We start from the raw sequence: 12710 nt of genomic DNA, 5'->3' as shown, positions 1-12710 counted from the left end.
CAGATTTTAAACCTTTTTTTTTTTCTCCCTTCCATTCTTTTACTGAGGAACATGATTACACAGATGGAAGAGGTTACCTCAGATCAAGGCTCTCGCGCCTTCTCATTTCATCACTATTTTATTTTCTTCTGCAAATTTTGGATGAGAAAAGTTAGAACAAGTAAAGAATGCAATTTTTAATCTGCATTTACATTAGATGATTAGAGCGACAAGTTAGCAAAATAAGAGAACACATTTCACTAGTTTCATTTCAAGAAAAAGCATAAGGAGCAGGGGGAAAAAGTGTGTACAAGTGATGCAACTCCGATTGAACCAGTCATCCGTTGCCATGGGTTAAACGACAGCCTAACCTGGGACAGGCTACAACGATAATTTTGGGGGAAAAAGATGACCGGTGACCTTTATAGCAAAAGAAAATCTAGCCATTCCTAATATGAGCAAATAATTTTTTTGATTGAGAAGAAATGAGCCGGAGTACCAACCTTACAGAGAAGGATGATTGCTTGTTGTTGGTACAATTGCTAATTCACTACAAGTTGCGACTTCACTGCTGAGGTTAAACCCTTTCTTCCCAACTCCGGTCACATGTACAAGCAATTCACACTTGCCAACAAGTTCAAAAATGCAGATATCCCCCATCTGGATACCATTGTCGCGAACAAACGACATCCAACCGCCGCAAAAAGTATGCATCATTCGCCCCATTGAGTCTGGTACTGAGTTCACAATCCAACATCCTCCATTTGGACCGCGAAGTATAATCTCAGTTTTGCTGTTAGGGAAATGTACCGAAGAAAACTGATGCGGAATTTTCTGCAACATAGAATGCCAATCAGTCCTACGAAATTGAAGCAAAGAAAATGTAAAAAATAACTGCATTGACAAACAACACTGGATCTAAAACCAAAAACTTGAGGAAGTACATGAACGGTCTAAAATAAAAGACTTACTAAAGTATATGAACCACTAGTGTTGAACTTTTTCATGATTCTGACAAAAGTTGGAAAACAAGAAGCAAATGACTTAGCTGCTCTTTCTTCATCAAGTGCTAACATTGCTCGCAACCCAAGTCTAGCTGGTAATACAAGATCGCCTTTGACACTGGTTCCCTGATTGACTGGTCATTAAAATTTCAAAAGCCATAAAACCAAGTTCTTCATATTCTTGCATATTATAACCAATTAAGGCCAGCCTAGCTTTGAGAAAATCATGAGGACACAATGAATATCCTAATACACTACAATCATCGCTTTGAGAAAATTATGGAAAAACCTCATCATGGTTTTCTTTTGGAATCTGTGGAAAGAAAGAAATCAGAGAATATTTACAGAAAGACACAGACCGACACAACTTTTCGACAATGTTGTTTACCAAGCTATATCTTGGTGTAAACTGTCTAATATTTTTACTTCCTATTGTTATACCTCCCTCATTGTAAATTGGGAAGATCTTTTGTAAACACCATGGATTATAAATCCCTCTTGTAAATTTCACTCATCAATGAAATTGTCTCTTATAAAAAAAAATATCCTAATACACTACAATCAAACTACATGCGTAAATAGAGAAGTAATAAACTCTATTTTTAATACAACTGGAGACCATAGAGAACCTTCTTTCATACTTTTTAAAAACATAATTACATGCAGATGACGTAGAGAAACCTTACCCAAACGCTTAGAAGGCTTTTTTGATTGAGAACAAACCACGACTTTGGTGGAGACCTTTTTTGCACTAGAATGTTTCCTAACATCATTGCAGAAAGGTTCTTGCCAAGACTTCGAACTTTTTTTATCATGTACTTCAATTCTTTTGGGGCATTTTGAATGAACCTTGTGAGAGTTTCCATTCATTTTCTTTGGCAAACCTTTGAGAGTTTTACGAGATATTTTTGCATGGTCAGCATCTAGCTGATTCAAAGATCCTTTTCTACTTTGATCCTCAGATATTTCCTTTCCAACCCTGAAGATGCGAACACGCAATTCACAATCCAGGACAAGCTCAAAAACACATATATCTCCCATGTTGATATCATTCCCACGCACAAAGGCCATCCATCCTCCACAAAGGGTATGACTTGTATGCACTCTTATTGTAGGAACAGAATTCACTGGCCAGGATTCCCCTTTCAAGTTGTGAAGGACCAACTTTAATTTGCAGCTAGGAAGATGTGCCATAGAAAATTGATAAGGGATATTCTGCATCACAAGAGAGGACGGCATCAGGCTTGTCCAACTGACATTTAAATGAAGGAAGGCTGCTTTAATTTATTGCTTTACGATCATCAAGAAGAAAATGAATTTTTTTGTCATCATCACCACATTTTACTTCCTTTCTTTCTTTTTGATTTTTGGGGATCGACTCACCAATGTGTATGAACCACGAACATTGAAGCTTTTCATGATTCTCACAAAATATGGATAATTGGAGCTAAATGACTGGGAAATTTTTTTCTCATCCTGAGATAATAGTGATAAGGCCAGAATTTTATCTTGCATAGTTACGTCATCAACTTTACTGATCCCATTCTGACCAGCTCCATTTTTATGGACCTCAACAGTTTTTATGGCTGGAAACAAGAAGGCATGATCCAATTAATTTCTAATCACATGCTGATAAGGAGCTGACATTCTGAATAACTATTAATAAATCACTAGAAATAATTATTTTAACCAAGTATTTTTTCCTCCTAATTCGCAGGCTAAACATGGAACTAGGAAAGAACTAGGAAAGAACTAGCAAAGAACACTGTCCACAGATATGCATTTCCCTCTACGTTCTACAAAATAAACCTTAAGACCAGAACTCAGTTTACCTGCTAGGCCCTCCCTGCACTCTGAATGAACATAAAAAATGCTCCTCATTTTCTTTGCCACAGCCTCTGCACATGTATCTGGGCATGTAGGGTCCTCTTCCCTATCTCTTTTATGGCCTGTGTTATCTTGACTGCACTGAGAATGAAATGCATCTTCTTTCTCACATGCACTCTGATCAAAAACTTGCAGAGTGAAATTCAACTCGCCATCATATCTAAATACCAAGAAATCACCGCATTCTAGGGAATTATCTCGAGCAAAGGTTGGCCATCCGTCACAGAAGAACAAGTTATCATTCTGCTGGATCAAGTCAACAAGCCAAGTATGGCCGCTAGGACCAATTAATGAGACTGATTGGCCTATTATTTCTCCTAAGTATCTGACAAATTTCAAAGGAAGTTTCTGCAATGATACGAAAATCATATCAGCACAAGACAATCCAATAGACCGCCATAAAACACAAATGGCGCTACATATTCATCTTTGATCTGAATGTACACCGGATGGTCAGAGCGCAGCTATTACTCATAAGATACATCTAGATGCTAAATGATGCAAAGACTACGCCAACGTCACGTGGAATGATTTAAACGCTAATTCAAAGAAATGTTTGATTCCACACAGAACTGAACTAACCACTATAAACTTCCCCAGAAAACAGAGACAAACAAAGACAAAGCAGTCTGTAACTTCCTAAAACAGTTTTTCCAAAAGAGCGAAGAGAAATATATAATCGAGTCCAAACTAGCCACACATGATGTACAATGACAAACGCATGCTCATATTAACCTAATTTCTCAGATGATGACAGGAAACACAGTCAGGAGAACGCGAAATCCGAAGAGATTACCAGTCGTTCTGAACAAAGAGTGGAGGAATAGAAAGCATAAAAGCAAGGCCGCCTGGAAGTCACCATCAACTGGCAAGACTCCGTCTCCATCATCAAACCGCATGAACAGACTCCAGTCAATAAGGATTTGAGCAATATCTTGATGAAACAAAAGACATTGAAGAAATATTTGCCAGAAAACAAAACAGAGAAGAAAATGCACCAAAAAAAACCCTAAGAAGAACCGAAGATTGACGGAGAAATAATGGAAGTTCCGGTCGCTTCCAGGATAGATTTGAGTTTCGAGGGATTCTGCTAAACGAACCCCGTAGTGGGAGAAGTGCTTCTGAGCGCGCCACGTTCACACGTGTGGAGTGTGTCAGTAATCGTACATAATTTTTTATTTTCTAAAAATAATATTTTCATCTATTATGTATTTTTTTTACTTTATATTTTATTTTAATTTACAATTTAAATTTTTATCTCTCCGTTCATAGCACTTATTTTTAATGTGTTTCCTCGGTCAGGGAGAGGTTTCCTCCCCCCTAAAAATGATGCTTCAAAAAATTCACCTTTTTTTGGTCTAGCGTCTTCGCTAACACACCATTCAGTGTCCACTCCTTTTTTAGGCTCAGTGTCTTCATTGGCACACTGCTCCGTGTTCACCCCTTTTGGGTTCAGCGTTCTCATTGGCACACTGCTCAGTGTCCACCCATTTGGGGCTCAACGTCTTCACTGACACACCAACTTGATAACGGACTCTGATACCATTTATAATAGTATAAACTCAGTACTAGTAAAGATTATCTTCCTTAAGATTTCCCTTTCGAGCGTCCCCTCAAAGTTTTTAAACAAACGAATGCTAGAAAGAGATTTACACCTCTTATAAATAGTATTTTGTTCTTCTCTCCAACGACATGGATCCACAATATGTTACTAAAAATATACGATCCACAATATGTTACTAAAAATATACGAGGATAAAATGAAGAGGATGTGTGGTTTTCATCAAAGAAAATGGAAGAGAAATCCATTTGAGTAACGACAAGTTTACAACCTTAAACAAAGAAATACAGTCAAAACACAAAGACACAAAGACCAGAGATTCTATCTATATCTGTAAGCAAATGCACAAAAACATTTACAATCTCAAATAAAGTTTGTGACATTAGGTGTGGCCAAAAGTTTAAACCACCAACCTCCTACTCCTATCTACCTACCAATCTTGTATATTCTAACTAACAGAAGATCAGTCAATGGCACAGACCAGCAGAAGAACATGTTACATTCGGTGCGTTGCAGCGATGCACGGGTGCTCAAAGAAGCTCAGCTCTCGCCTCTCAGCGTTTCAAAATTTCGTGTTGGTTCTTGAAGACGGTACGAACAAAGAATTGTCGTCTGCTTAGCAGGAAGAGTTGGACTTTTAGCAGGGTGTGCTGTATGTATGATGCAGCATCTCCTGCTAAATGAGTTCAACTCTCATAATCTTTGTGTTCGTGTTTAGCCAGAGAAGAGCGCTCGAAAACGGGGTTCGGTGTTATGATTCTGAAGTCTCGGGGCCGGAAGACAATGTACTGCTTTCCAGAAAAGATGGATTCAGAAACTTGGCTACAAAAGCCCACATTTTATAAACATCTTCAAAGTTGGTAAGGAATCCGAGCGATACTGTGACGACCTCGACTCGAAAAAATAGTTTCTTCCTGTTGTGACCATTAGCCATTGGTTTGCACAATGCCATGTCTTTGAGATCATACTGACCGGAGTTCTGCTTCGGAACGTCGACTGCACGGACATGGCTGAGGATACCAACTCCAAGAGATATTCCATTATTTTCAGCCAGTTTCTGTACAACTTCCGGATGAATTAGCCCTCTTCCATTGCTTTCTTTTACATTAAAAGCAACCGCAGCACCTCGTTCGTATTTGATCTTCGGTCCATACAGTTGTACAAGGTGAGTTCCTACATCGTCTCGACCCGGTAGTCGGAGTTGAAGTAATGAAGTGACGAGCCAGTTAATGAGATACCTCAGTCGGAGAGTGGTCCTGTTGAGGCCTAACATATCGATATGATCGAGATGTCGACAGATCATTTCGGGCTCCCTCCTTCCCCATTCTTGCTCGTCAACGTACTCTCCATCACTCATCGATTCCTCATTGTCAAAAGCTGCATTAGATGCTTCTCCGAGCTCAAACATCTCATTCAAGCTTTCTTTTTCATTATATTCTACACTAAATGATACTCGGCGACCCATGCTAAGCGCTCTTTCTCCGTCTAAACCGAAGAATCCACGTTCGGAAAACCTACTCCTTTCCCTCCGACCTAAGAGTCTGAATTCCCCTTCTGTCTCCCTCCTTATAGCACTTTCCTTCAAGTCTTTTAAGGCTCCAGCTGCTGTGGAATTTGAAAGCTTCAAATCCTGAATCTCGAAAGTCTGATTCGCAGATCGGTTTCCATTCGAGGCGAAACTCAACCTATTCGAGATCGATTCTTCTCCAGTTTCTGAATCCTCCTGAATCTCACTAACAGCATGAGAATCTTTCAAGCTTCCAACATTGCCACAGCAGGAGTCTTGTTCTCCAGATTGTTCTTCTTCAGGAATCCCCTCCACCCGACATAGATCCTGCGACACTGATAATACAGCTGCATCAAACGACAATACCGAATCGTCACGGTGCCTTGGATTCGCCCGCTTATCATCACCACCACATATCGGACTTCTCAACAACCTCGATGCTGGTTTTGGTGAAAGTTGCCTACTGTTCCTCTTACCAGAAAACCAAGATGGTGGTAAGGGTGATGACCATGTTTTTTGCTTAATCAAATGGCCAGAATTATCAGAACCAAATGGACTATGTCCCAAATCAATCCAATATGAATTATCCGACGACTCGTCCTCGCTGAAGATCGGACTCTTCATAACCTCCCCAACCGAAATGCTCTCAACTTCCTCAAAAATGGTACTAGCTCCATCCCTGTCCGAGCTATTATTATCTTGTTCAATCTCAGTCTCAAACACATCCCTCACCTGGTTCGTCGTAAACACGCCCGAAAAAGCAGGCATTCGTGACTCCTGATGCGTCTCAGTTTCAGAATCCTCCTGACCATTGATAGCATCATCTTCAATCCCAGCCAACACATCCAAACCATCGATCGAATCGCCGATGTACTGCGGGAAAATAGGCAGTATCCTCACCATTCCTGTACCTGTCCGCCCACATTGACTTTGCAAGCTCCCTATAACAGATTTCTTAATCAACAGGCAGCCAAAACCAGTCGGATCAGATCCGAAAACACGATAAAACGACGTGATTATAAAATCTGGCCTAAAGAGGGAGAGCCCCAAGGAATCCATGTCCTTCGGACCAAGCGAGCCAGCATCGAGCAAGACGTGCCAATTGTTCTGCTGGGCAAGAGCCATCCATTGGTAAGAATACTTTGCTCCTGTAACTCTTGACTGAACAGGAAACACAAAAAGCCCAGAAACAGAATCCTTCTTCCTCTTCCTCTTGTTTGTGATCTGTTTCCTGAGCTCCCTTGAACAGAGTCTTAAAGTTGGCCACTTAAACCAAGCACTGTAAACCTTTGCACCTCTTTCTTTAGCATTCTGAGCCATCCAACTCACAGATTGACTCTCATGATCAAACATGGTCAACAATTTCTTATTCGTATGAAAAGGATACGACTCGGCCAAGAGCTTAAAAGCTGACCCCCTACTGACTGTAAAAACAAGCCCATATTCATTCTCGGAAATGTTAAGGTAATTCATAATCCGTGTCTTGATGTCGTGTTCAATTGTGCCTTTCTCGGCGCCGCCGTAAAGGGCGTGGTTGTTCAAATTGGCAGTGATTTCCGAGAGAGTAAACGCAGAAGACTCCCAGAATTGTTGAGTTTGAATATACGAAAATAAACCAAACCCACAGTAATCAAGACATACCTTCGAAAACGACTCTGATAAATGCTCGTAATCCTCTGTTCTTAATTGATCGATTTGTTCCGACGACTGGAATTTCGGGTACATGGTGAGGAACTTGGTGAAGGCGTCGAAAAGATTCGGAATCAAATCCTCCGTGGAATAGGTTCGGTCGGCGGCGAGTGCGGTGGCGCGTAGAAACTCCTTCTGGGCATGAAGCCGAGCGAGAGATCTCGACCGTCGAACATTCCCGTCGTGATTTGGCGAATCACAGTCAATGTCTCTGGATTTCGCCAAAGACCCATCTTCAGAAGCTTCCTCAAGAGCCTCTCTGAGCTTGTTTTCTTGCAATTGCCTGAGAATGGAGGATTTGCGCCTCTCTGTAAGACCAGACCCATGTCGCCGTCTGGATTTCTTGTCCATGATTAAAGCGGCGCAATGGGACAAGGGCTTCCATAGTGAAAGATGCATGAATTCTTCACAAAACAACCAAAGCGAACGAAATCGTAGAGCTGAAGTTGAAGAAACTCGGGCTTTAAAAGAGGGTTTCTGAGCTTCCGGGAGTTAAAGAACCAAAGAACCAGCTGGTTCTCTTTTCTTTCCTTTTTGGATTTTCAATTCAACTGGTAAGGCAGACGCATTAGGCCACATCGCTAACTTTTGCGAGATCGATATCAGTGGGTCTTAAAGAGAAGGTATAAATAAAGGAAAAGATATCAAAGAACAAAAGGGTCACCAGACTAAGCGACATTACCTTTAATACGATCAGCAGAGAAGAACCCTTTACTTTCTTCAAGGGCCCATCACTGAAAATGGCTCCATTTCAAAAAACTCATCTCCATCACCAGCAACTCATTCAAAAATTCAAAACAAAACAAGAAACCCGTAAACCCCAGATTCACAAGCTTTAATACTAGCCTTTTTTGAACTGAGGATCCCAAAGTTTTTTACAGAAAATGGCATATACCCATTAGAACAGAGCTTTAATCGAACCAGGAACGAAAATGTGAAAACAGAGCACTAGAATATGAACAGAGAAGCCGCCCAGAAAGATAATGAATCTTAAACCAAAAGAAAACGGTTGGGATTAGGGGAAAGGACGAAAAATAAGGGCAGAAAACAGCATCCAACAACTCCTCCAACCAACATCGGCAGCTCCCCCACCACTCTTCCAGTAAGCAAGAACAGAGAGAGTGAGAAGAAAAAGAAGAAAAGGGGTTTCTGAGACCCCATAAATTCCCACATTAACTATGGCAATCGATACAAACATGTCTGCATTGAATGCTGGTTGGCTGTTTCTTTCACATCTCCCACCATTATTACGCCTCCACCATTAATAAATCCCAGCTCGACCCCTCTATCCCCCAATGGTCCACTCCTCCACTCTGCCGAATTGCTCTTTTCTCTTTGTTTATTTCATTTTGGATTCAAAATCTCTCTCCCTCTCTTTCTTTGTTCTTCGATTTTGGTGAAAGAATCCAAAGTCCAAATCCCTATCCCAATTACTGTCTGTCTCCGGACATTGACACCGTAAAGGGTAGAATGTTTGAGTACGAAAGATCTTCATTGTAGAGTACTTGTTAAGACCTCCATGATTCTTGTGAAACAAACATTCAAATGATTGTAAATCAATTTCTAGTTAATGTAAGAACAAGTTAATTTATAACATTTTTAGAGACTTTTCTCTCTATTGACTGATATAAAGCCTCAACAAAACAATCATTCCATAACTCTCATATTCCCCTTCTTTATTTATGTCTTTTTTATTTTAATCCTTTAATTAAATTAGTTTTTTATCAATATTTCTTCTATTGAGTTAATTTGGGTTTTGTCTTCATTGCCACTAATTTCCATCAGAAGACTAGAGGAGATTGTCGACTACTCGTTGGCAACAACGCTACCTAAGCATGAACGGATTTAGTGTTTGAAAGGGACACTGTTCTATACTTTTCACCGCTCTAATTAAGTTTTTTTTAGTTCAACCATTTCAAATGTCCTAAGTTCATTTGATGTTTAAAATTATATATACTATTTTCACTTATTATTTTATTTTTAAAACATAATAATATTTGATAGCATCAAGGGGAAGGGGAATAGTAGAGTGATTAAGGTCATTATCACATACCTAAAAGTACAATTATCTTAAATCCGACCAAAACTTTAATATAATTACGGAATATAATTTGGCTAATCATAGTCAAATCTTCATTAATTAATTCAAAACGTACTTTAAAAAAGCATGCCACATGCATGCATGCACATGCATACCATTGGCATCACATTACATGTCCCCACCATCACGTCAGCTTCTCTAATAAAGTGGTCAACACTCAACAGACAATGATTCATTATTTTATTTAACAAGAAAATAAAGTCAAATTATGAATTTATTCAAACATATCAACTTATAATAAAACCAATTCAATTTTAAAATTATTTAAAATTTTAAATTATGCCTAAAAATTAGAGGCCAAATTAAAAAGTTTAAATGGTTAAGAATTAACCTAAACGGTAATGAGTAAAATAAGTTAATAATTAATTAGAGTATTATTTAAAAAAATTATGAATGTTGAATTTCTCTTAAATAATATTTATTTATATAAAAATATTGAAATTTGAATAATTTATAGAAATGTCAATCCTTGATATTGACAAGGTTGTCGGGTGTATATGTGTTGGGTTCGATTCTGCCTTGTCTTTTTTCTATTTGGATTGCTTTCTTTCAATTTCTTTTAAAATAATAATAATAATAATAATAATAATATTTTTTAAATATTGTTTTTATGCTCCATGTATAATTTTATTCAAACAAATATTATCTATTTGACTTATTTGACTTTTTCCGTCGAATCCCGAGAGGTTTTCACACAATCCACCTTCTATAGTGCCTAGTGTTTTCACCAGCACATGATCTGTGTCGAACTCTTATACCATTTCTAAAAACTTAAGTCCATTGTTAACAATATATTGTCCTATTGGATATAGAATTCCTCTCAAGGTTGCGTTTTTTTAGGAACGTCCTAGTTCTCCTCTACAACGATGTAGGATTTCACTATCCACTTCCCTTGGGTCGTTAGCGTCTTCGCGGGCACACCGCTCGATGTGTAGTTCTGATCTCATTTGTAGTAACTAAAGTTCACCGCTAACAAATATTATCCTTTTTAGGGCAAACGGTTAACAATGACATTAAAATTTATATATATATATACACACACGATTTTATGGTAGTAGATCTATAAATTAAAAAAATATATATACAAAACTATAAAATTTATTAAATTATGTTTAATGTTAACGCCAAAATAAATAAATTGTTATCCTAAGTTCGTCTGGCAATTATTATTTACAAAATGTAACAAAACTTAGTAAGGTCGAAAATGAGAATAATTTTAGGGTTATTTTCTTGTTGGGCCTGGACGGCCGAAGGAAATGGGCCTGGCCCAAACCCAAAACTGTTTGAAGTTTGAATTGCCCTATCTGAAATGCGATCCCTCTCGTTCTCCCGAGTCCCGCGCTTCCAGCAATGGTGCGCTGTAGTCTGTTGCAACAGAATCACGACCACTTCAATGGGAGTCGACTATATTTGGAAAATGACCGGCGGCAGCGGCTGAGAAGCCGCTGAACCACCGAAGGATAGGATCCCCTCCGGTATAAAATCCCACCGGAGTCCCCATTCATCTTCATCCATTCCAAACAGCCCTTGGGAGTACCCAAGGAGGCGGCAATAGTTTCTCAATAAAGAAATAAAAATAAAAGAAATAAAGAGGATAATGAAAGGCTCGGGCTGCTGTTTGTTCTTTTCTCTTCTTCTTCTCCAATCTTTTTCGTTTTTCGCTTCGGCTCTTTCCGATACCGAAGCGTCGTTCATTGCCCGCCGCCAGCTTCTAACCTTTCTCGAGACCGATGATTTGCCCGACGATTACGAGTCCACGGTTGTGGTGACTGAAACCTTTCCCAATTCCAGGCTCCGACGGGCTTTCATTGCCCTTCAAGCCTGGAAGAGGTCCATTTATTCCGACCCTTTAAACACCACCGCCAATTGGGTCGGCGCCGATGTCTGTTCCTACACCGGAGTTTTCTGTACCTCTGCTCTGGACGACCCCAATGTCCAAGTCGTGGCCGGAATTGACCTCAACCATGCCGACATCGCCGGTTACCTCCCCGTTGAGCTCGGTCTACTGTCGGACATCGCATTGTTTCACATCAACACCAACCGGTTCTGCGGCCTTGTCCCGCCGAGCTTCGAGAGGATGATTCTCCTTCACGAGCTTGACGTTAGCAACAACAGATTTGTGGGCCCTTTTCCTGAAGTCGTTTTGAGGATTCCGAATTTGAAATTTCTGGACATTAGATTCAACGATTTCGAAGGGAAATTGCCTCCTGCCCTTTTCACCAAGGAGCTCGATGCCATTTTCCTCAATAACAACAGATTCACCTCCCACATTCCTGAGAGTTTCGGCGACTCGCCGGCGTCGGTGATCGTGATTGCCAATAACAACTTCACAGGGTGCATTCCGACAAGCATTGGGAAAATGGGGAACACGTTGAACGAGGTTTTAATGTTGAACAATGCGCTTGGTGGTTGCATCCCTGGTGAGCTTTCTCTGCTTGGAAATGCGACGATTTTCGATGTTTCTTCGAATCAATTGAGTGGGAGCTTGCCGATGAGCTTACATGGGTTGAAGAATGTGGAAATTATTGACGTTTCTTCCAATAGTTTGACCGGTGTGGTGCATGGAGGCTTGTGTAATTTGCCTAAATTGGCTGAGTTCACATTCGCTGATAATTTGTTTGATGGCGAAGACACTAGGTGTGTGCCTCAGAATAGACAGGATGTTTGGTTGGATGATGCTGACAATTGTTTGCAAGGGAGGCCTAAGCAAAAACCGGCGGAGACTTGTAGTTCAGAGATCACAAAGGCCGTGGATTGCAGTCGGGTTAAGTGCGGCGGAGGATCCACACCTCCTAAGCAGCCAGAGGCACCAATTGATGATCCTCATCGTCAATCACATGTCCCAATGAACCACCCTCCTCCTCCACCTGTAATCAACTCGCTCCCACCACCACCTCCGGTCGCCTCACCCCCACCACCACCTCCGGTCGCCTCACCCCCACCACCACCTCCGGTCGCCTCACCCCCACCACCACCTCCGGT

General features: G+C 40.3%; 3 protein-coding genes across 5 annotated transcripts in view; 1 reads left to right on the top strand and 2 right to left on the bottom strand.

Annotated features, from left to right (window-relative positions):
• Window positions 1–161: 161 nt before the first annotated feature.
• On the bottom strand, window positions 162–4002 carry LOC111481107 (B3 domain-containing protein Os03g0620500-like). Of its 3 annotated transcripts, none has more exons than XM_023126441.1 (7): window positions 3667–4002; window positions 2816–3218; window positions 2367–2569; window positions 1670–2198; window positions 951–1117; window positions 483–813; window positions 162–359 (listed from the first exon to the last, which is right to left on the bottom strand). In XM_023126441.1, the coding sequence occupies exons 1-6, from the start codon at window positions 3757–3759 to the stop codon at window positions 484–486; spliced, it is 1725 nt and encodes a 574-aa protein (XP_022982209.1). In that variant the 5' UTR covers window positions 3760–4002; the 3' UTR covers window positions 162–359; window position 483. The 3 variants fall into 3 exon arrangements, with proteins under 3 accessions (XP_022982209.1, XP_022982210.1, XP_022982211.1); XM_023126442.1 differs by having other exon boundaries at window positions 162–350; XM_023126443.1 differs by having other exon boundaries at window positions 162–345.
• Window positions 4003–4647: 645 nt separating this feature from the next.
• On the bottom strand, window positions 4648–8889 carry LOC111481100. Its single transcript, XM_023126433.1, has 2 exons — window positions 8310–8889; window positions 4648–8178 (listed from the first exon to the last, which is right to left on the bottom strand). Exon 2 carries the CDS (start codon window positions 8024–8026, stop codon window positions 5183–5185), a length of 2844 nt encoding a protein of 947 aa, XP_022982201.1. The 5' UTR covers window positions 8027–8178; window positions 8310–8889; the 3' UTR covers window positions 4648–5182.
• Window positions 8890–10857: 1968 nt separating this feature from the next.
• LOC111480794 (pollen-specific leucine-rich repeat extensin-like protein 3) overlaps window positions 10858–12710 on the top strand; it is a 3883-nt gene continuing 2030 nt past the window's right edge. Inside the window, exon 1 of the mRNA XM_023125959.1 lies at window positions 10858–12708. Within this exon, the coding sequence (XP_022981727.1) occupies window positions 11326–12708 (1383 nt within the window). The 5' untranslated portion in view covers window positions 10858–11325. The remainder of the gene's footprint in view (window positions 12709–12710) is intronic.

This window comes from Cucurbita maxima, unplaced genomic scaffold (genome assembly GCF_002738345.1).
Source record: "Cucurbita maxima cultivar Rimu unplaced genomic scaffold, Cmax_1.0 Cma_Scf00006, whole genome shotgun sequence".
Classification (NCBI taxonomy): Eukaryota; Viridiplantae; Streptophyta; class Magnoliopsida; order Cucurbitales; family Cucurbitaceae; genus Cucurbita; species Cucurbita maxima.
This window is presented reverse-complemented; position numbering and strand designations above follow the sequence as displayed.

Coding starts and splice junctions, on each gene's coding strand:
- LOC111481107 (XM_023126441.1), bottom strand. CDS start 3,759: ATGATGGAGACGGAGTCTTGCCAGTTGATGGTGACTTCCAGGCGGCCT. Junction 2,199..2,366: donor TTCGTGGTTCATACACATTG/GTGAGTCGATCC, acceptor CTTGTGATGCAG/AATATCCCTTATCAATTTTC. Junction 1,118..1,669: donor AAAGCCTTCTAAGCGTTTGG/GTAAGGTTTCTC, acceptor TTTAATGACCAG/TCAATCAGGGAACCAGTGTC.
- LOC111481100 (XM_023126433.1), bottom strand. CDS start 8,026: ATGCATCTTTCACTATGGAAGCCCTTGTCCCATTGCGCCGCTTTAATC.